General features: G+C 43.9%; 1 protein-coding gene and 1 pseudogene across 2 annotated transcripts; one reads left to right on the top strand and one right to left on the bottom strand.

The window, feature by feature from the left end:
• Nucleotides 1–1,087: 1,087 nt before the first annotated feature.
• Nucleotides 1,088–10,949, top strand: lye (lymphocyte antigen-6, epidermis). The gene is made up of 3 exons (XM_084312991.1): nt 1,088–1,226; nt 7,238–7,348; nt 10,047–10,949. The coding sequence occupies exons 1-3, from the start codon at nt 1,175–1,177 to the stop codon at nt 10,274–10,276; spliced, it is 393 nt and encodes a 130-aa protein (XP_084169117.1). The 5' UTR covers nt 1,088–1,174; the 3' UTR covers nt 10,277–10,949.
• On the bottom strand, nt 4,237–4,813 carry LOC311227564 (putative nuclease HARBI1; annotated as a pseudogene). The gene is made up of 2 exons: nt 4,602–4,813; nt 4,237–4,416 (listed from the first exon to the last, which is right to left on the bottom strand). The product of its transcript is annotated as a putative nuclease HARBI1 (transcript).
• Nucleotides 10,950–23,091: the final 12,142 nt, after the last annotated feature.

Raw genomic sequence — 23,091 nt, 5'->3', positions numbered from 1 at the left:
TTGAATTTTCTATGGGGACTGCCCAGATCCCTCTCATGGACCTGGACCTCACTTTGAGAACCTCTAATGATTCTAGTTATTCAGTATTCATCTCTAATTACTCTAAAATTGCGTATTTCTGTGTTTAAAAAAAAATGTGGGGGGGGGGGGCTGAAGCCCCCAATGTTTTCTAACCCTAAAAACTACCCTGGCTGGGGTCCTTTGCAAAAGCAAGCAGTTGTTTCAGCAATGGTCTCATGTGTTTGTTGTAATTATACCAAGGTATTACAACTAATCTGACAATGATATGATATATTGTTGTTGGATCTCCTTGTGGTGGATTTAAAGCATTTCCTTTTCATGCAATAGATGATCACACCGTTTTGCGAGAGCCAGAATCCTTGCCCTAACAGCTCCACAAAAGCATAAGAGCATAATTTCATAATAAAAAGCACCTCTCAATTTACACATTCCATGAGCGAAAAGGAGCAGGAAGAAGATAATCGTATTTTGCCTGCCCCTTACTCAAAACAATACATAAACAATAGAAATAGATGGTCTGTCAATTACGCATTTTTAACAAGCAATACATGATAAAAAATTATAATTATAATTATAAAATAAAAATAGTCATAGGGAAAGCTATTACCCCTCAACTTCATAAAGTCTAAATGTTCTTTCTTTATACATTTTCTTGAACTGAAAGATATTTCTACAACTCTTTAAATCATTCTGTAGAAAATTCCATAGTTTTACGCCACATACTGAAATACACATCTGCTTTAAAGTAGTCTGTGCATACGGATGCTTAAAATTTTATTTCCTTCGATGGTTCTCATCCTCAGAATTAGAAACAAACAACTTCTGCATGCTTTCTGGCATCACCAGTATATCAGTAGTATTATGGTGCAATGCTGTATAAAAAGGCTGCAGCATAGTCAACTATTTGCTCCTGATCCAGCTCAGTCCAGAGAGAAATAGATTTCTATATGTGTGCAACAATATGTACTACATACCTGACTAGAAGAACCTGATATACAGGTACCTCATTCTCTTGGCATTATCGTTTATGGTCATAGTTCCTCCCTTATCACTGTTTTAAAAGAGCTTCTGCAGTACTTGAGAAGACCAGTATTTGAGTCGTCAAGTATTTTGTTAGAAGCACCTATTGTATTCCCTCCTGACCTAAAAGAAGATGAGGACCATTTTGAAAGCAGTCCTTGTCCTGGGAGCCTTCGTTGCTGTCTGTAAGTTAATTAAGAAATACTATCTGTGCCTCCTGGAGCGGAAAAATACGATCAATGATTTGATAAGACGGGTTGTGTCACAATATTACCTTACAACAATCTTACTTTACCTACCTACAGTACCTATCACATTGTTATTTATTGTGTTAAGTAATTTGTTCATAAATAATGTTTATTGATGTTTTAATTTATTTGAACATGCACACTGACAGCATAATAATTTTTAAAAAAATGTATCCACTTTTTCTCCTATTTTTCTGTATTTTTCATTCTGTATTTCTGTATTTTTCATTCTGTCATTCTGACAAATTAGAAATTTTAACACACAAAAGCGAACACAAAAGCGAACCAATATATATCAATTGAATGTACTAAGTGGTGTAGCTGTTACTTTGCCAAAGTCCATCCATCAAAACAGCGTTGGGAATCGTTAGGACCTAACTAGACGGGGAACATACTGAACATAAACAGTGAAACATAATACACAGTAGTGGTCGACCGACATGGGTTTTTAAATGGCTGATATTTAAAAAGCACGTCGGCCGATGGTGTGATGGATCACGGTTTATGTTTTGTTTTGTTTAACCTTTATTTACCCAGGGTAGGTTCGCTGAGCACAGATGCTCTTTTTCAGGAACGCCCTGCTTCACACAGTTCCATTCACACCTGGGAGCTGCCCAGTACAACCACAGTCGACACCATTGGCCACTGAGCAACTCCACTGGAGCAGTTGGGGGTTAAGTGCCTTGCTCAAGGGCACTTCAGTGGTTGGTGTTCCTGCCGGTCCCGAGGATCGAACCGGCGACCTTCCGGTCACAAACCCGCTTCTCTAACCTTTAGGCCACCGCTGCCCCTATGTGGGTTTGGTTTTAGTTTATTCCTGTGTGCTTTGGATGTATTTGGGGTTTTCTCTTGCGAGCTGTCAATCACCAGACACCAGTTAATTGCCATGCGGCATGGCAGGTGTGTGGGCTTGATTGCCACCTGGTTGGTGTCAGGTGTGCAGTGCCTTTAAGTAGGCTTGGTTTCCTGTATTCAGAATCAGATGCTTGTTAATTTCATGTTTTCCCTAGTAGAGGAGTGTCTCAAGTACATGTTTCTAGGGTTTTCGCTTTCTGTTGCTCTTTTGGTTTCTTGTTTGTTTTCAACTGCTAGGCAGTGGTGGTTATTTTGGGGTCTTTCCCCATTTATTGTATCCTGGTGCTTTTATTTTTTTATTTATTTCAGTGTTCAAAAATGTTAACAATTGATCTAATCAATTTGATTAAAAAACACATGGTTAACCATCCACGGCATACTTCTCAAGAATACGTTGTTTATACTTCCTTTTGAAATTAGCAGTATTTTAACTTTCTTTTAACTCCCCTGGTAGACTATTCCACAACTTCACCCCATAGACAGATATGCACATGCTTTTTATAGTGGTGTGTACAGTCGGCTGTTTTAAGTTAAGTCTCCCTCTTAAATTATATCCCCCTTCTCTATCTATGAAAATCTTTTGGATGTTGCCTGGTAGTAAATTATGTCTTGCTTTATACACCATGTGTGCAGTTTTAAATTCCACAAAATCCCTAAATTTCAGTGTCTGTGATTTTAAAAATAGTCCTTTGGTGTGTTCATAATATCCTACATTATTCACTATTCTGATTGCTCTTTTTTGCATGGTAATTATTGCCTGTAGAGTGCTCTTGTAGGTATTACCCCAAACCTCCACACAGTAATGTAGATATGGCAGAATGAGCGTGCAGTATACAGTGATTGATGGTTCAGAATGTGCCTAGTTTTTCCCAGTATTCCAACACTCCATGCTAACTTGGACCTGACATGATTGACATGGGGTTAACGGCTATAATTGTGGTAGATTATGACTCCTAAGAATGTGTTCTCATTAACTCTTTCCAAGCTAACGCTATACATTTTTTATTCCACCGGGTTATTCAATTGTAGGTTCCGTTTCCCAAAAACCATGAATTAGTTTTTTTTTATATTCAGAGATAATTTGTTAACATCAAACCACAACTTCAGCTTGCCCAGTTCTGCTGAGACAACCTTCAAAATATTCAGAAGGTTCTCCCCTGCACAGAAGACATTTGTGTAATCAGCTAATATAACACATTTTAATATTTTAGAAATATTACATAATATCATTAATGTATAGTAAAAACATGCGGCACACCACATGTAATGTCTGAAAGTGAAGACCTATATTATACCTATACCTATATCTGGTTTACTTTTTAACCAGAGTAGCCATACCCCTCTAATCCCAAACATATCCAGTGTTTTTTAACAGAATCTCATGATCAATTGTATCGAATGCTTTCTTCAGATCTATAAATATACCTAATGCAAACTTCTTATTATCAAGTTAGTTCTTCCACAAGATCCATTAGCGCCATTGAGGTTGATCGATTCGTTTTAAAACCATATTGACTATCTGAGCAACTCATATTTTTCCACGAAACTGTCCAAACGTACAACAAAAAGGTTTTCCATAGTTTTTGAGAACTGTGAAAGCAGGGAAACTGGCCTGTAGTTAGTGAAGATGTTTTTTTCACCGGCTTTGAATATCGGAATCACTTTAGCGGTTTTCATTCTACTGGGAAAGGAGCCCAGCTTGAATGATAGATTACAGATGTGTGCCATTTGGTCAGCTATGTATTCAATTACTTGTTTAATTAAAGTCATATCAATCCCCTTCCAATCCAGAGATATTTTGTTCTTGAATTTGTTTACAACATCAATCATTTCATTCGTATCAGTATTTCTTATGAAAATTTAAGCAGGATTTCTTTCCCCACAAAATTGTGTAACCCCTCCCCCTTGTAGAGGGTTTATCTCACCTGCAAGTCAATTTGTATCTGTTATCATTGTCTAGAAAAGTATCCTGGAATCCAGAGCTAGTTGATCTATTTCTAATAATTGAGATTAATATTTTCCAAGTACCCTTGATATTATAGGTGGGCCTAGATCATCAGCAGGTGCAAGGGGCTCTGGGGGATCATCGATGTCAGAGAGCGACTCTGCGATGGACAGCGATATTGTGTAGCACAATACAAGCCAGTGTTATGCGTCATGCTCGTTGGAGTTCCACTCTCAGATAGTTGAGGCATGCAAAACGCCTCTTCAGTACTCCATTCACAAGTTCAATGGCACACCTTGTTATTCCATGGGCATTGTTGTAGCACATCTGTGAGGGAGTGTTGGCCGTGGGAAAAGGTGTCATCACCCATTGTAGGAGTGGGTAGGCACTTATTATTACCTTTATTTAGCCAGATAAAACATTAAGAACAGGTTTCTTATTGCACTGCACTGTCGGCTAATATAACTCCATCCGGCCTGTTAGTTTGGAATTCAGTGAACAACAAGTCAAGTCAAGAGTTCCATGATGCTCTCTCTGAAGATTCGTGCATCATGGACAGACCCCCTCATCTCACAACACAGTTGGTGATGGCAAGGTCAGCATCTCCCACAAGTTGCACATTGATGCTGTGCCTCCCTTTCCTGTTGACATATTCCCACTCCCTCTGATGAGGTGCTTGAATATGCACATGGGTGCAGTCGATCACCCCAATGGTGTTGGGCATGTCAATCTGGCCATCATTGGGAAAAGTCACAACATGATCCAGCAGGCGAGCCAGTGCATCAGACACAGCTGTCACAGGGCAATGCTTAACTCTCAGTATGTTGAGGGGGCGTGGCCTTGTTTACTAGACACTATAGGTGCTTGATAGGACTATAACTCTCAGTATGTTGAGGGGGCGTGGCCTTCTGTTCACTAGACACTGTAGATCAGGGGGTGGCCAACCCGTGGCTCGCGAGCCGCATGCGGCTCTTTGCCCGTCAATGTGCGGCTCTTCCATCCATAAAAAAAAATTAAATTAAAAAAAAATATATATATATATTTATTATTATTATTATTATTTATTTTTTTTACTTTTTTTTTTTTTTTATGTCACTCATTCCATAAGGACGTAGAATAAACATTGTTTTTTTTTTAAATGGTCCATTTGCATGTTCTTGGTATCTGAATCTAGGGACATATATGGATCAGTGTCAGAAATAGTGTCTTTTACTAGGCTTGAGTAAATTGTAATGAACCAAAGGAGAATATCAATTCTATTTAAAAAAATATATATCTTTGACTGTGAATAACACCATGCTAAAATTGACCAGACCTGAAAAATCTAAGCAAATTAATAACGGGAAGATGATTAAACAGAAGGTTTTGTAGATACAGTACTGAATTCTGCCATCTTTTTTATAATGTAAATTTCTCCACAATTTTTCATCATATTGCAACACCGTTTTTTGCAAGACGTTCACAGAAAGGTAGAGAAACTAACTGCGTTCTGTTTTATGGCAATAACGTTCAGGTTTGTGGGAGATAATCCCAAAAAATAAGAGAAATAAAAAAGTAAATCCAGAAGTCAGATGATTGACAGGGGCTGGTGTGCCCTGAGTCTCTTCCTTCAAAAGACTACACTCACTTTTGGATGTGCCACTTCCTCCTGTCAATATGCGCCGGTTTCCGACTCAATGCCCTGAGATTTCTATAATCTTATATTTCACTAATAACAGTTAAAATAATTGGTAAACAATTGTAATGCTGAAAATATACACTTTTACTGTATATCTCGGGCTTAAGAGGTTAACCCTGTGAGGCCCAAATTAAAAAGACATTAGCAACTTCAGAGGCCAGAGGGTGGGACATATAAACATATTTACTATCAAATAGCATTGTGAGGCTGAACAACAGGACCAATTGACTATACATGTGCTTAAAGGGGAACTATCTTATAAATGGCCTTTTTCAGTGTTTACCATTGTTTCTTAGCTATGTGGACTTATATTAATAGGATCTATGTCTCTAATTCTCATATTGGCGCATTCTTCCAATTCTCCTCTCACAATATTCACCCTCACTGAACTGAGTCATCTGAAAATGTGCATATCTGTGATGTCAGAGATTTCTCAGCTGCATAATAATGTGGCAGTTGATGTGGCAGTTGGCACCAGGCCACACAGTGGTTGGAGCCCAGCCTCAAAAGGCTTAAGATCTTGAGGTAGAAAAATGCGGTTTTTGAGTACTTGATTAGAAATACAAAACAATGCATTTTTATTTTTTTGAAAAAAACCTAGGTGTTCCATAGACTCACAGGAACTGTGTAAAAGTGCCCAAATAGTGAAAGAAATAGTAAAATAGTTCCCCTTTAAACACATTTAAATAAACATTCTTTTTTTAAATGGCTAGAAGTGATTTTGTAATTTTGCAACCGTGGGTCTCACAGGGTACTTTTAACCCTGTGAGGCCCAAATAAAAAAGACATTAGCAACTTCAGAGGCCAGAGGGTGAGACCTATAAACACATGAAGGGTGCCGTGACTGAAAAAAAAGGTTGAGAAACGCTGGTATATGGTGTGGCTCTTTGTGATACCACAGTAATTTTTGTGGCTCTTAGTCTCTGACTGGTTGGCCACCCCTGCTGTAGATGCTTGACTGTACATGATTGTTGTCCTCACACCACTCAGCTAAATGTGACTGATGGGACACACACACACACACACAGAGTGTTGGGATGTGCAAGTGCTAGATGAGGAAGAGAAATGTCCATGGCAACGGAAAGAGAAATACATGACCTGGGGGGCATGGCAGGGAGAGGGCAGGGGCTGGTGACAAAAGGAGACAGAGGAGCAGATGTCCCAGATCATGACACATGTAACATGAGACTATCTCTGCCAGTGATGTAGCCTTCCGCCTGGGAAGTCCCTATCTCCTCAACCATTCATTGTAATAGTTTATTTCCTGGTAAAGGTCTACACTACAGTATGTGTCTACAATGGTACTATGTTGCAGACTAGAGTGAGTTGTGAAACTGCCATCACAATTTATAATTTCTTTCTTTCTTTCTTTCTTTCTTTCTTTCTTTCTTTCTTTCTTTCTTTCTTTCTTTCTTTCTTTCTTTCTTTCTTTCTTTCTTTCTTTCTTTCTTTCTTTCTTTCTTTCCACAGCGCAGTGCCTGACGTGTAAACAGTGCCCCATCGGTTTGTTTGGGAAGTGTCTCTTTCCATCAAATATTGAGTGTGATAACTCCACTCTCAACTGCTACATTGGAGAAGCACGTAAGCAGGGGTGTAAAGTACTTGAGTAATTGTACATCGTTACAATACTTATTATGTTTGTATACTTGTACTTTTACTCAATTACATTTCAGAGAAAAAAAACATACTTTTTACTCCTTACATTTCAAATGCAGACTTACAAAGTACAGAGTACAAATCTCACAGGTCCAACTATTTTAATTAGTATATTTGTTTCTCTGGCCGAACTAATGTTAGCGTTATTAATCCTGCGGCCGAACTTTATTTAAAAACAGCCAATCAAATCCCCATCAATGGAAAATGAACCCGCCCATACCCATGCTGATTGGTCCTTGTGCAAGACTAGAAAGCGGGGATCTTTGATTAAACACCTGCTATCAGAAGAATAGACAGTCAGAGTCATAGATATATATCTATGGTCAGAGTGACAAGATACAGAAAATGGCCACAAGCGATAGTACGAGTGATGAAGAGGACAAAGCCGTCGGCGTGGACGGCCCCATCTCCATGAAATGTTCTCTTTGGCCGCAATAAATGTTCTCTAACCTTGCAATAAAAAAGGTTTTTACTTTAACTTTTTAGTACTTAAGTACATTTAAAAGTAAACTTTTTTTCCTTTTACTCAAGTGTGTTTTAGCCAGATACTCTGACTTTTACTTGAGTACGATTTTGAGACGGTACCCATACTTTGACTTAAGTATAATTTCTGGGTACTTTTTACACCCCTGCATGTAAGGAACACCCCACGGCAATATAAAAACATGTTTCCGAATATGGTGACAGGACTGTAAGACACAATTGTAAAATCACCACAAATCTGTAATTTCCGTCAAAAGGCCATGAAGCTTAATGTCCGGCACAGTGATAAACCTACAGTACATACTGTATTGTATACCCACTGTATATCTGTATGTATATGTATATCCACACTGTATATCCACTTATAAGAACCAAACTGGAAAGGAACAAAATGGAACTATAAATAAAAACCCACTACATAAACTTTACAACAACTGGGATGGGCATGAGTAATGTTTTCCCAGATTGAATACTCGCATGAATTACTCGAGTAAAGCTTGAGTAATTGTTTAGGGACATTTTTAGAATGCATCTTAAAGAGAAATAATGAGATATTGCGAGACACACACTCCGCGGACATAACAATGCACAGCAATATACCAGATGCTTAATGTGTATCATCAGTCAAAACAGTCGGTTACCATTTTAAATAATCACATTACCTCTACTAGTCTGCAGCAGGTCTCTCCTTTCATGGAACAGCATGTCTGTATAATACTAGTCTATAACCACTATGCAAAGTGGGCGACATGTTGTTGGCACAATTTGGAGATGCTCAAACATGAACCGCTGTTTTTATCTTTTAAATGACACTAAGCTAGCTGTGCAACAAACTTTTCACGGCAACATTAGCAAAGAGGCTGGATGTAGAGGCTGGATATAGAGGCTGGATGTAGAGGCTGGATATAGAGGCTGGATGTAGAGGCTGGATATAGAGACTGGATGTAGAGGCTGGATATAGAGGCTGGATGTAGAGGCTGGATATAGAGGCTGGATATAGAGGCTGGATATAGAGGCTGGACATAGAGGCTGGACATAGAGGCTGGACATAGAGGCTGGATATAGAGGCTGGATATAGAGGCTGGATATAGAGGCTGGACATAGAGGCTGGATATAGAGGCTGGACATAGAGGCTGGATATAGAGGCTGGACATAGAGGCTAGATATAGAGGCTGGATATAGAGGCTGGACATAGAGGCTGGATATAGAGGCTGGACATAGAGGCTAGATATAGAGGCTGGATATAGAGGCTGGACATAGAGGCTGGATATAGAGGCTGGACATAGAGGCTAGATATAAGACGTTAGCTCTCCATGCTCCACAGCTTCCAGTTGTTGTCGTCCTGCAACAACTCACACCTTGTGGGATTTCAATGCGAGATCTCTGTATCAGCTGCAAAAATATTTGGTGGTAACCAAAAAAACTAAATCGAGCACCCTGTATCGATTCATCGATTATTCACACCCATCCCTAACAACCAAAAACAGATACAGTTCAAAGCCCTTATACTCAGCTCCTAAAATGTTTATTTTTTTTATCTACTTTTTCTCCCATTTTCTATTTTTCTCCCATCCCCAATTTCGTATTGTCCAATTCCACCCTCCCCTGTCTCGAACGCTGTTAGGCCATGCCGCCCACAGGCCGGCTGCAATGTGGACGAAGCCTTGCATCACGTGTCCCCTCCGGTACTCGAGGAGGCAGCCGTCGCATCTTTTCACCTGCACAGCGCGATCTCTCAGCGGCGAGGGTCTGCATGGGAGGGACACGCCGCCCTCGTCGCTTCCTGATTCTACTGCGCAGGCGCACCAATCGACCTGTAGGAGTCGCTGTCCACAACGTTCGATCCCCACCCACCAGCTTCCCTCCCCCTAATACTGCCAATTGTATTAGTATGAACGACCAGCCAAGCTGGTAGCAAACGCAGAGAGCTGGGCTCGAACCCAGCATCTCCTGCGTTGGTGGCAAGCGCCTTGCCCACTGCGCCACCTAGCCGCACCAGCTCCTAAAATGTTAATGGTCACTAGTCAACTGACATTGACTGCCAAACATTTATGGTGAAACATAGTCCTGTGCGGCAGCACCTTGACTAATGAATTCCCAGTTCATTGACATGCTCTTCCTCCTTATTCCTTTATTTCAGAGTTCAATGCCACAGGGACCATCAGCCTGCATACCAGGGGCTGCCTGGACTCAGACCTCTGTGGGAAGACTGTGACTGGAAGTATCCTGGGTGCCGGCTTCACGGCCAGCTTTAAGTGCTGTCAGACAAACCTGTGTAATGGAGCCAGTGCTGTCCAGCTCTCACTGACTGCTGCCCTCAGTGCTGCCATGTTTGCAGTGATGGGGAGTAGTTTCACTACATGTAATTAAACTAGTAGTTTCACTACATGTAATTCCTTTTTTTGTTTTTATCTACTTTTTCTCCTCTTTTTCTACTTTTTCTCCCATCCCAATTACCCGCTGTGCCAATTCTCCCCTCCCCTGTCTTGAACGTTGCTCGAATATGCCCCCCACTGGCCGGTTGTAGAGAGGATAGAAGCCTTGCATCACGTGTCCCCTCCGATACACGAGGAGGCAGCCTGTCACATCTTTTCTCCTGCCAGCGCGGACTCTCATTGGCGAGGTGTAACGTGTGGGAGGCTCACACTACCCCCGCCATTTCCTGTCTCTGCTGTGCAGGCGTCCCCAACCGACCTGTAGGAGTCGCTGTCCACAACGTCCAGATTACCACCCATCGACTTCCACCCGCTAACTCTGCCAATTGAGTTAGTATGACGACTGGCCCAAGCCGGAGGCAACGTCGACAGCCGGAGTCGAACCCGGTGTCTCTTGCGTTGGTGACGAACGCAATGTCCGCTGCGCCACCCAGCCGCACCTATACAAACAAGCATTCCTATACACATGCTCAAAATACCATCCTCCACACCTTCCTTTCACACGTGTGGACACAAACCAGAACAACAGGATGTTGGTTCAAATGTACCTGTTAGGTAATTTTCCCAAGGGGATCAATAAAGGACTTTCAATTGAGTGGTATATTTTGCACTCGTGTCACTCCATTTTGTGTCAGCCTATATGTTATAATTTTGTATTGCATTGCAGATATTATTAAAACGAAGTAGTTTGAACTACTTTTTCCAAGTAAACTTTGTTAAACAAACTATATTTCTCTTGAGTGTAGCTTTGCTGTAGTTCAACTTCTTCCAGTGTGAAGCAGTTCTGTTTATGTTCCCACTGGACACCAAATTTCAACTAGGGATGTGCATAACTGTTATTTTGATAGCCGGCTATCCACTGTCATTAACCGGATGAAAACCGGTTAGCTGTGTATTTATTTTCTCTTTTACTTCGAAGGTAGGTTCCAAGTGGTCTTCCGTGCGCACAATCTGCCCATTTTAAATTCTAATTATCTCTCTCTCAACCTGACAATGCACATACAGTATATCTGACATTACCAGACGACATTCGTACAACATAGGCTAAGGCTACACACAACAATCATCCGTCTGCTCATCATCACAAACTGACTGAAACTTGAATTAGCTAAATCCGGGGGTTGCGATTGTGAGATGACAAAGACACTCTCGCTTCCAAAACAAACGGCCATGTGCAGCGCACATGGAGCCAAGTACTGTATTATTGACTAAACTAATTTCACCACACGGCACAAATGCCCACAAGCTGTGGGGCTTACTGTGATATGCTGGTCGTCAATCGTCTTTATTAATCATCAACACTACTCAAAGAGAATGTCAATAAAACAGTGTGCATGCCATTTTGTTAATTTGTCATGGAGCCATCGGTTACGTTCTGCTTCATAACGTTATTCCCAGGGTCTTTCTTGGGCAGTATTGTACGTCTTTTGATTGATTGATTGACAATTTTTATTAACAGATTGCAGAATGGGTACAATACAGTACAGCTCAATACACACAATTGTTAAGGGGATGCAGACCAGAGAAAGACTTTCGTCTTGTTTACATCAGGGTCCCCCATTTTCAATTCATAATGAGCCTGTTGTCCAGCCTGTTGATTATTCTGACTTTGGTCAGACTCGTTTGAAAAGCTCAACAAATTATGTCTTGTGTGTTTTTTTTTTCTTATTTCTTTAATGCAAATGAACCATTTAACCGTAAAGAATATCCGGTTAATTTAAAACGACTGGTTAACTGGATATCCTTGCACATCCTTAGTTTCAACTTACTCTGTAGTGTACCCACACTGACTCGTTTGTGGTGTGACGACCACAGAAAAGGAAAATGTTCTTCAATCATTATCTATTTGTAAGTTGTAGTGCAGTCCCTGAAACCGCACTCATTTAAATATTAACAATGTAATTTTTTATTCTATGTCATGCTTTCATGCTCGTTATACACTCGTGTTATACACGCTTGTCTCCACACTCCACTGAAATACGGGTTTGGCTTTTCATGTCTGGTATGTCATAAATGTATAGATGTAGCAGTACTGTCTATCTGTATGTCATGTATGTCATATATGTTATGATGAATTGAAAATGGGGGACCCTGATGTAAACAAGACGAAAGTCTTTCTCTGGTCTGCATCCCCTTAACAATTGTGTGTATTGAGCTGTACTGTATTGTACCCATTCTGCAATCTGTTAATAAAATGTCCAATCAATCAATCAATCAATCAATCAATCAATCAATCAATCAATCAATCAATCAATCAATCCCTTATATTTTTTCCTTCATTGAGGCTAAGAGGGAGACAGAGTAGCAGACACACAGGAGAGAAGGTTTAAATGGGATTCAATCCCAATCCAGCAGGGGTACATGTGATCCCAGAGGCAGGGTTCTTCTGACCACTACACATTTAACTAGGTCTGTACAGAATGTCATTTTATTTTACATTCAAAGCTTCTATTGAAGTATTTGAATGAAGCTTCGAATGTCTGTCGTCATATTTTATGACGTAATCATAAAATATATATATTTTTTAATATCCTCAAACTAAATCCTCAAATTGAATAAAGTGATTAATCTGATTAAATTAGTCTTTTTTATATTTTTATTAAATCAACTTTCTTTAATGAATATAACTCGTCATTCATTCGTCAGGTCCTTCTCACTTCTTGTAGTGAGCTACAGGGGCTTGGGGGGCTAACGGGCTGAAGGTGTTCTGAACATTCTGACTTGTAGATCCAGAGGAAAACATGTTTGTTTGAGAGTCTCAGCGTTAACAAGGACCTGAGTATCTAAACAAGCACCGTCCTCTGGACCAACTCACTGTCTGATAGTACATGTCTGATAGTACATGTCTCAACTCAACTCAAAGTTTATTTATAAAGCACATAAAAAAAAACACACACACAGTTGACCAAAGTGCTGTCTCACAGTACATGTCTCACAGCTGATAGATAGATGTTATGCTGTGTGTGTGTGTGTGTGTGTGTGTGTGTGTGTGTGTGTGTGTGTGTGTGTGTGTGTGTGTGTGTGTGTGTGTGTGTGTGTGTGTGTGTGTGTGTGTGTGTGTGTGTGTGTGTGTGTGTGTGTGTGTGTGTGTGTGTATGAGGACCTGTTTGAAGCCAGGCACGGGGAACAGCTGATCCAGCCTGGAAAGGAAGTCGCAGATGAGAGACTGGAGAGCAGTGTCAAAGTCAGAGTTATACGCCTCCTAATGGAGAGAGAGAGATAGAGAGGTTAGCTTGTAGGTTACTGTATAACAGGGGTCTCAAACTCGCGGCCCGCGGGCCATTTGCGGCCTGCAGGATGATATTTTGCGGCCCCCTACTTGACATCAAAGTTTAGTGTTAGTGCGGCCCGCGCGCAACCTTTTGCCGACCCGTGTAGTATTAGGTTATATTTGTATAGGAACCTTTGTGCGGTAGGAACCTTGATGTGTGACGGGGGGAGAGAAATAAAGGATGCACGACTCGAAAGCTATCGCCTGTGTCATATCGTCTCTTCATTATAACAAACCTAAGATCTCATGATTATAACTCAACATGGTGTCAGATGTGGGATTGAACATTAGATATAGCGTTAACTAAGTAGTATAGACTTTAGAGTAGGCTGCTACAGTAACGTTAGTACAGTTTGAGTTTGAGTTTGAGTTTAGAGACAGCAGCGCGAGCCCAACGGCGCGAAAGCGAAAGTATGAGTCAGTTTCAAGTTCCCCCGCCAGAGAAATTCACCTTCAAGGCAGAAGACTGGACAAAATGGATAAAAAGATTCGATCGATTTCGGATTGCGTCGGGATTAGAAACCCAAGCAGAAGAAAACCAAGTGAATGCTTTAATCTACACTATGGGAGAAGAAGCTGAGGATATTCTGACTTCCCTGCATCTGAGCGACGAAGAACAGGCTGTGTATGAGACGGTCAAAGACAGTTTGGATGCTCACTTCATAGCACGCAGAAATGTCATTTTCGAGAGGGCCAAGTTTAACCAGCGGCAGCAGGAGCCGGGGGAGTCAACAGATAATTTTATTACTGCACTGCATTGCCTGGCCGAACATTGTGGATATGGGACACTGCATGATGAAATGGCGAGAGACAGACTTGTGGTTGGGCTGATGGATTCAAGACTTTCAGAACAGTTGCAAATGGACCCTGACCTAACACTTGTAAAAGCTGTGACCAAGGCTAGACAGAGTGAGCAGGTAAAGAAACAACAAGAAGCTCTCAAGAGAAACTTTAAAGAGGACTCTACAAATACACAGCTTGATAGTATGCAGGCCCAGCAGCGGGGCAGAGCTAAATATACACAAGCCAGGCCACAGTCATTCCAGTCGGGTAAGAGAATAGCACAGAAAATGAATTTTAAGCAGACACAGTGTATATGGTGTGGCGACATGGAAGGCCACAGCCGACAGAAATGCCCGGCTAGGGAATCACTGTGTAACCACTGTAAGAAGCAGGGTCACTATGCCAGAGTGTGCAGAGCTAGAAGGAGCACTGAGGGGCACATAGCCACGTTGACAGATGACAGGGATGACTATGAGGGGGATGACTACGATGTGGATGAAGAGGCTTCATTCCTTGGCTCACTGACTGTCGATTCAGATGAAGGTCCATGGATGACGGAAGTAAAAATGGACCACTGCAACATTGTGTGGAAGATAGACACAGGTGCGGATGTAACAGCAGTGCCAGAGACCATGTGTAGTCAGGATCAGCTCAGTAAAATGGGGAGATCAACAAAGCCTTTAAAGGGGCCAGGAGGAAGGCCACTGAATGTAAAGGGGAAATTCACAGCCACACTCAAGAAAGGTGAGAGGATCACAGAACAGGATGTTTACGTTGTGGAGGAACTGGCCGTACCATTGCTAGGCCGGTCAGCTGCCATAGCACTGCACTTGGTGGCAAGGCTGGATGCTAGGGGTGGACGGTATGGTCTAAAATTTATATCACGGTATAATTTGAAGCATAGACGGTAACGGTATATATCACGGTATAATCGTTTTTGATAAAAAATAAAAATTTATTTTATATAATTTTTTTTTTTTTTTTTTATAAAATATATATATTATATAATTAGACTTGTACTTGTATTATCTGCGAGACATCGCCACCACGCAACAAGCTCCACTGTCTGTGTGTACTCTAGTAGCCTCCAGCTACGGCCAGGTTTCCCCGGAGCTGCACCTGGACCTATACTCAGTAGCCTCGAGCAGAGCTACGGCCAGGATTCTCCGGCGCTGCACCTGGACCCTATTATATTGGAATAACGTTAGCAAGCCCTCAGCTCGAATACGCATCGAATCAGTGTTATAAGACATTGATATCAGGAGCTATCCGGCTAAGCCGGATATATAACGTTAATACAACGCCTCAGTGAATTATTTAGTTCAATGGGACATTTCGTTTTGAACGGTGAACTAACTCGCGTTAACGTGAGCTAACGGCTAACAGGTAGCACACACACGTCTCTCTCTACTAGACTTTGTGGAGCGTTTGTTGATGTCAGGAGCTATCGGTAGCTGGCCGACTAGATACCGTTCGGTTAGACAATGCCTCATCATGTATTAAACTAAAAGTGAATAGTTGACTGGGTCATTTTGTAACGGTAGCTAAGCTAACGTTAGCTCAGGGAGACGCCGCCGACAGCTGAGCTCCCGTGTCCCGTCCCACTAGACTACTAGATCCGTGTTTACATGCGTGCGGTAGGGGCTGGCACGCCCACTGCGCGAAGCCTCCTAAATAACTTTTTCCAGTTCGCACATATCTATTATCTATGACTAATTCTATCTATTTTTAGGGGCAAATGCGAGTGAAATAGTCGCGCTGTGGTTACATGACGTCATTGGTATTTTAGAGCTGCACTACCGGTTTAGACGGTATAGTCAAAATCCATACCGTAGAGCAAATTCATACCGTTTATACCGTATACCGTTTATACCGTCCACCCCTACTGGATGCCATCAGCCTAGCTTTAGTCTCAAAAGAAGATGTGAAACAGGAATTCCCAAAGCTCTTCAATGGTCTGGGGAAAATGCAGGGAGAATACAATATTGTATTAAGGCCAGGGGCTAAGCCCTTTTCTGTCTCCACTCCTAGGCGGATATCCCTCCCCCTCCTACCAAAAGTAAAGGAAGAACTAAAACACATGGAGCAACAGGGAGTAATTTCAAAGGTGGAACAGCCAACGGACTGGTGTGCACCAATGGTGGTGGTTCCCAAGCAGGCTACGGGAAAGGTGAGAATATGCACAGACCTCACTGAACTGAACAAATCTGTCAAGAGGGAGAGGCATCCACTTCCCTCAGTTGAACACACACTGGGACAGCTCGCCGGAGCCAGAGTGTTCTCTAAGCTGGATGCAAACTCAGGCTTCTGGCAGATTCCACTGTCAAATGAGTCATCGCTATTAACCACCTTCATGACACCATTTGGACGGTATCGGTATAACCGCATGTGCTTTGGAATATCGTCTGCACCAGAGCACTTTCAGAAGCGCATGACACAAATCCTAGAGGGTCTGGAAGGCGTTGTGTGTCAGATGGATGATGTGCTCATCTGGGGAGCCACACAACAACAGCATGATGAGAGGTTACGCACAGCACTGACACGACTCCAGGAGGCAGGGGTCACGCTCAATGCTGGAAAATGTGAGTTCTCCAAGAGCAAAATCAAGTACCTGGGACAGGTCATCGAGGGGTCAGGGGTGAGCGCAGACCCAGACAAAGTGTACGCAGTGAAAGCCATGAAAGAACCGAGGAACGTCAGAGAAGTGAGAGGATTTCTGGGGATGGTAAATCATCTTGGAAAGTTTCTGCCTCACCTGGCGGAGAAGACCCTTCCACTCAGAGATCTGCTAAAGAGGTCAAACATGTGGGCATGGGGGCCCCCACAACAGGAGGCCTTCGTTAATATAAAAAAACAACTGACTACACCCCCTGGATTGACACTGTACGACCCAAACGCAGAAACCTTGGTCTCCGCTGATGCCTCGTCATATGGGCTGGGTGCAGTCCTTCTCCAGAGGCAAGCTGAACAAGCATGGAAACCGGTGGCGTATGCCTCGCGAGCCCTCACCAACACCGAACAGAGATACGCTCAAATAGAAAAGGAGGCACTGGCCTCCACATGGGCCTGTGAGAAGTTTGCTGAATTCCTCATTGGGAAAGACTTCCACATTGAGACAGACCACAAACCTCTGGTCCCTCTGCTAGGCTCGAAGACCCTAGACCAACTTCCACCACGCATACAACGGCTTAGGATGAGACTGATGAGGTTCTCCTACACCATATCACATGTGGCTGGCAAAAACATCGCGACAGCAGACGTGCTCTCCAGAGCTCCTGTAAGCAGCACAGCAGACGGGCTACAAGAGGAAGAAATAAACCTGTATGTCGACTCCATCATGACAAGCCTGCCCGCTACAGAGAAAAGGCTCAGAGAGATCCAAACACACCAAGACAATGACCCCATAGTATGCCAGCTTAAGAGGTACTGTGTGGAAGGATGGCCAGATAAGTTCTCCATAGAACGCGTGATTCAGCCCTACCTGCCACTCTCAGGAGAGTTCACGGTGCAAAATGGACTGATGCTAAAGGGGGAGAGAATAGTCATCCCAGCAGCACTCAGAGCTGACATACTGGAAAAGCTGCACGAAGGACATCTCGGGATAACAAAATGTAGGGAGAGGGCTAAAAGGTCAGTATGGTGGCCAGGCCTTAGCAAGGAATTGCAAAAGATGGTAGAGAACTGTGACACATGTGCACGTGAGAGGGTGAACAAAAGAGAACCGATGATGTCAACAGAATTCCCAACAAGACCATGGTCCACTGTCGGAGCAGATCTGTTTCAAAACAACAACCAACACTACCTAGTCATCGTTGACTATTATTCCAGATATGTGGAAGTCGCCAAACTGACATCCACAACATCAGAGGCAATGATCCAGCATTTCAAGTCAATATTTGCTCGTCACGGGATCCCAGAGGAGGTCCGCACGGACAATGGCCCACAGTATGCATCAGAGTGTTTCCGCAAGTTCTCACAGGACTGGTGTTTCAGCCATGTGACATCCAGTCCTCGCTTTCCACAGAGCAATGGGGAGGCAGAGCGCGCAGTGAGAACTATAAAAAGTCTGATCAAAAAGTCAAGTGATCCCTACCTTGCTCTAATGGCCTACCGCGACGCCCCACTCGCAAACGGATTCAGTCCCACAGAGCTTCTCATGGGGAGAAAAATCAGAACTCTTGTTCCTGTCATCCCGTCCCAACTAAAACCAAGATGTGCCGACACAGAGAAACTAAGAAGGACAGAACAAGTTTACAGACAAAAACAGCGACTGAACTACGATCGAAGACACAGAACACATCAGTTGCCCCTCATCCAACCGGGTGAACATGTGTGGATCAGAGACACTAAGGAGCGAGGCACAGTGGTGTCTACGGCAGGCACACCCAGGTCTTACCTTGTGGAGACACCCGGAGGAGGTACCCTACGGAGAAACAGGTCTCACCTCTCCCCAACCCTGGTGGCTCCAGATTCTGAAACCGACTTGCCTGAGACGACACCATGGGTGAACCGTGAAACAGATGTAGTGGAGACACATGTCGCTAAAGTGACTCAAAACCAACAGCAGCGGCAGCCACAGAGCTTAATGACTGAGAGACGATACCCACCTAGAGTGAGGGGCCCTCCAGGGCACCTAAAGGACTTTGTGTGCACACGTAGTTAAGTCCCTAATAATAATAATAATAATACAAAAATTAAAAAAAACAGAGTGAGATATGGGGCAGAATAATCCTCACACTCTGCAGAAGGGCTGGGCAGTCTACCCCACCCTTCTCTAAGAAAGAAGTTAAGTTACCATTCTAATGTGTTGTATAATTGCAAATAACTTTATACAGAAGAAGCGGAAAATATTATTAGTTAGTTATATTTAGCTACTATGGTTGATTGTTGAGACTGTCATGTCCTAAGTTCAGGGAAAGTTATTTATCCTAGGAAGGGAGATGTAGTATTAGGTTATATTTGTATAGGAACCTTTGTGCGGTAGGAACCTTGATGTGTGACGGGGGGGAGAGAAATAAAGGATGCACGACTCGAAAGCTATCGCCTGTGTCATATCGTCTCTTCATTATAACAAACCTAAGATCTCATGATTATAACTCAACAACCCGTTGCGCGAGTTGGGCGTTTTATTTATTTGATCACTTGTAGGCTACCATAGCGCAGGCTCATGGCAGCAACGTTAGTGGTTGAAACGTGATTCCGGAGTGATACCAAGTGGAAGGAAATATATCCTGTCATCAGTGCGTATAGCAGGTATCCTCGAAATTCTCCCCTATCTCCTCTGCAAGCTCCTGTCCGGCTGCACTGCTCCAACTGTCTGTGTCTGTCTACTGCTTTGGTCCAATCATATTCAGCGTCCCGTCACCATCCCGTCACCATCCCCCCCCCCCCCCCCCCCCACCCACAGTCTGCGAATCAGAGGCAGAATAGGGCGGGTCTTCACGGAATGCATGTTGTCTCTTTCAACGGGTCGGAGTCAGAGCGAGAGTTGACAGCGCATCTACAGTAGTCTAATCTGCAGGTACTGTAGCTAGTAGCATAGTTTTGCCAGCAGGCAGCTAGTAGAAAAATATGGCATGTGTAATATCCTATGGATATCTGTGTAGCCCATAGCCTAACACAGCACAGCAATGATGCGTGCGTGATGACGTGTTACGTATTCCAGTCATCTCATATGCAGGCATGGTTCCTACGTGTTGTCATTGCTGCCCGGGACGTGTGAATAAACGGTAACCCAATAAGCAGTCGCCCGATTCTATCATTCCCTATAGACACTAAGAGTGACATTAAGCGGAATATTACATGGTGCCAGAAGCCGGATCTTTTTCGAACCCATGCCAAGGAAGGGAAAGAGAAAGAAGGACAATATGGAGGCTGCAGCAGTACCAATGCCGACGATGCATTGGGAATCCTCAAATCTACCTGACGCATGGAAAAGATTCCGCCAGCACGTCGAGCTAATGTTTAGCGGCCCGTTCAACGGCAAGACAGAGGAAATCAAATGCAGCTACCTCCTATTATGGATCGGGGAAAAGGGAAGAGACATCTTTAACACCTGGCAGCTGTCCGACGCCGACAGGAAGAAGCTTAAAAGCTACTACGACAAATATGAAGAGTATGTTATGGCAAAGGCGAATCCCATATTTGCAAGGTACAAATTTCAGGAGAAGGTCCAGGGGCCTAGCGAAAGTGTTGACCAGTTTGTTACAGAACTAAGACTGCTTGTGAATGACTGTAACTACCCCAATAGTGAGGAGATGGTTAGAGATAGAATTGTTTTCGCTACAAACTCTGTAAGGGTCCGTGAGAAGCTATTGAGCCACGGGGCAGCGCTAATGTTCGAGAAGGCTATGGACATAGCACGCTCCCACGAGCTAGCCCAGGTACAGATGAAGCTAATGATTAGCCCAGGGGCTAACGCTAGCCAGGACGTGCACGCGGTCGGCAAGAAGCCGTACGGGGCACGTGCACAGCGCCCAGCCATGGACAAATACAGAAGCAACAGAGAAGACTCGACAGATAACGCATGTAGGAACTGTGGAAGAGAGCGCCACACGGAGTCAGAAGACTGCCCAGCTAAAGGTCGCAAATGCAATAAATGCCAGAAATTCAACCATTTTGCAAACGTGTGCAGAAGCCGCACAGACGTGCACGGCAAGAGGAAGGACGTGCACGAGGTATCAGAGGAATGTGCCTGTGCGCAACAGGATGACGAATGGTTTGTGGACTCCATCGTAACGGAGCACGCAGACACGAAGCGAGAACAGCCGTTCGCTGAGTTGGAGGTTGGTAAAGTCAACAAGCACAAAATAAAGTTTAAAATTGACACTGGTGCACAAGCGAACGTAATGCCAACAGCAACCTTCCACCAGATGTACGGAAAAGTGACACTAGGCCCACCATCCAGCCGACTCTCAGGATATGGTGGCCATGCTCTCAAGGTAGAGGGGTCATGCAAACTCACATGTAAGCATAAAGAAAATGTGCAAATGTTGGACTTTGATGTTGTGACCACTAATTCCCCCCCTGTATTGAGTTTAAGAGCATGCCTAGATCTGAACTTAGTAAAAATTATACACGTTGTGGATTCACAGGTAGAGGGCCCTGTTAACATCAGGCAGGAGTTTCCAGATGTGTTTCAGGGCATCGGGCTATTCCCAGGGGAATGCAGTATCAGCATAGACCCAGCGGCAACGCCAGTCATATACCCCCCCAGGGCGCATTCCATACGCTCTCCGTGGGCGTCTCAAAGAGGAACTGGACAACATGGAGAAGTCAAACGTCATAAAGAAAGTGACAGAACCCACAGACTGGGTCAGCGCCCTCGTCGTTGTGGAAAGACGCGACGGTAGGCTACGAGTGTGTTTGGACCCCCGAGACCTCAACAGGGCGATCCAGAGACCACACTACCCGCTCCCAACATTGGACGACATAACCCCAAGGCTCGCCGGAGCAAAGTACTTCAGTGTACTCGACGCAAGATCGGGTTACTGGGCGATCAAACTGACTGAACAATCATCAAAGCTAACTACTTTCAACACGGTGCACGGAAGATACAGGTTTCTACGGCTCCCATTTGAGGGACTGTCGGGCGTGTCCGCCATCGTGGACGACGTGTTGGTCTACGGCCACACCAGAGCCGAGCATGATGCCAACCTGCGCGCCATGCTACAAAGGACAAGGGAAAGAGGGGTGAAACTCAACCCAGACAAGAGTGTCATCTGTGTGACCGAGGTAAGCTACTTCGGTCACAGACTGACACAGGAAGGCATTCGACCAGACCCAGACAAGGTCAAAGCGATCAGGGAGATGGAGCCGCCAAAGAACTAGGCTGAGGGGGAGCTCCAGTAGCTCACCGCGTATCTTGGCGCTATTTCGGCGTCGGGGACAACCGTGCGCGTCACGGATCTGGGGTACATAAGTTCGACTCCCGGACTCGCCGTATTTTCTCAGAGTGTCTTCCCCTACTCTACATCCCATTCAACCTGTTTCTGTCGGTCATGCTTGACCAGAAAAGAAAAAAAAGCGATAAACGCTAAAAAGAACCAGCTGTCTGGTCAAAGTTTTAAAAAAAAAGAACACGGCTGAGCTGGAAACGATCTTAGGAATGGTCACATACCTCTCAAAGTTTGCTCCAGGACTGTCCGATGTGAACGCGCCACTGCGCCAACTCGTGAAGGAAAGCAGTGAATTCCAGTGGGACCCTGTGCACGACCAAGCGTTCCAACAGATGAAAGAGCTCATAACCCGTGAGCCGGGCCCCGTCCTCACATACTTCGACCACACCAAACCTGTGAGACTCCAGGTCGACGCCTCAAAAAGCGGACTAGGCGCAGTCTTACTGCAGGACGGTAAGCCAGTCGCGTACGCATCTAAAGCTCTGAACAAGACCGAAGAGAACTATGCGCAAATAGAAAAGGAGTTGTACGCTGTCCTTTTCGGATGCAAGAGGTTCCACCAGTACCTGTATGGCCGACAGGTAGTGGTAGAGTCAGACCACAAGCCACTCGAAGCGATCCTCAGAAAATCGCTCGCCGCTGCGCCGCCGCGTTTGCAACGCATGATACTGCAGCTCCAAAGGTATGACATCGTCATCATGCACCGCCCAGGGAAAGACATTCCAGTGGCGGACACCCTGTCGAGAAAGTCTATCACCTACCACGACCGCACACTGAGTGAGGGTATGGACACACAAG

This window comes from Notolepis coatsorum (genome assembly GCF_963971535.1).
Source record: "Notolepis coatsorum genome assembly, chromosome: 4".
NCBI lineage: Eukaryota > Metazoa > Chordata > Actinopteri > Aulopiformes > Paralepididae > Notolepis > Notolepis coatsorum.
The sequence above is the reverse complement of the archived record's forward strand: the minus strand, read 5'-3'. Positions and strand labels throughout refer to the sequence as shown.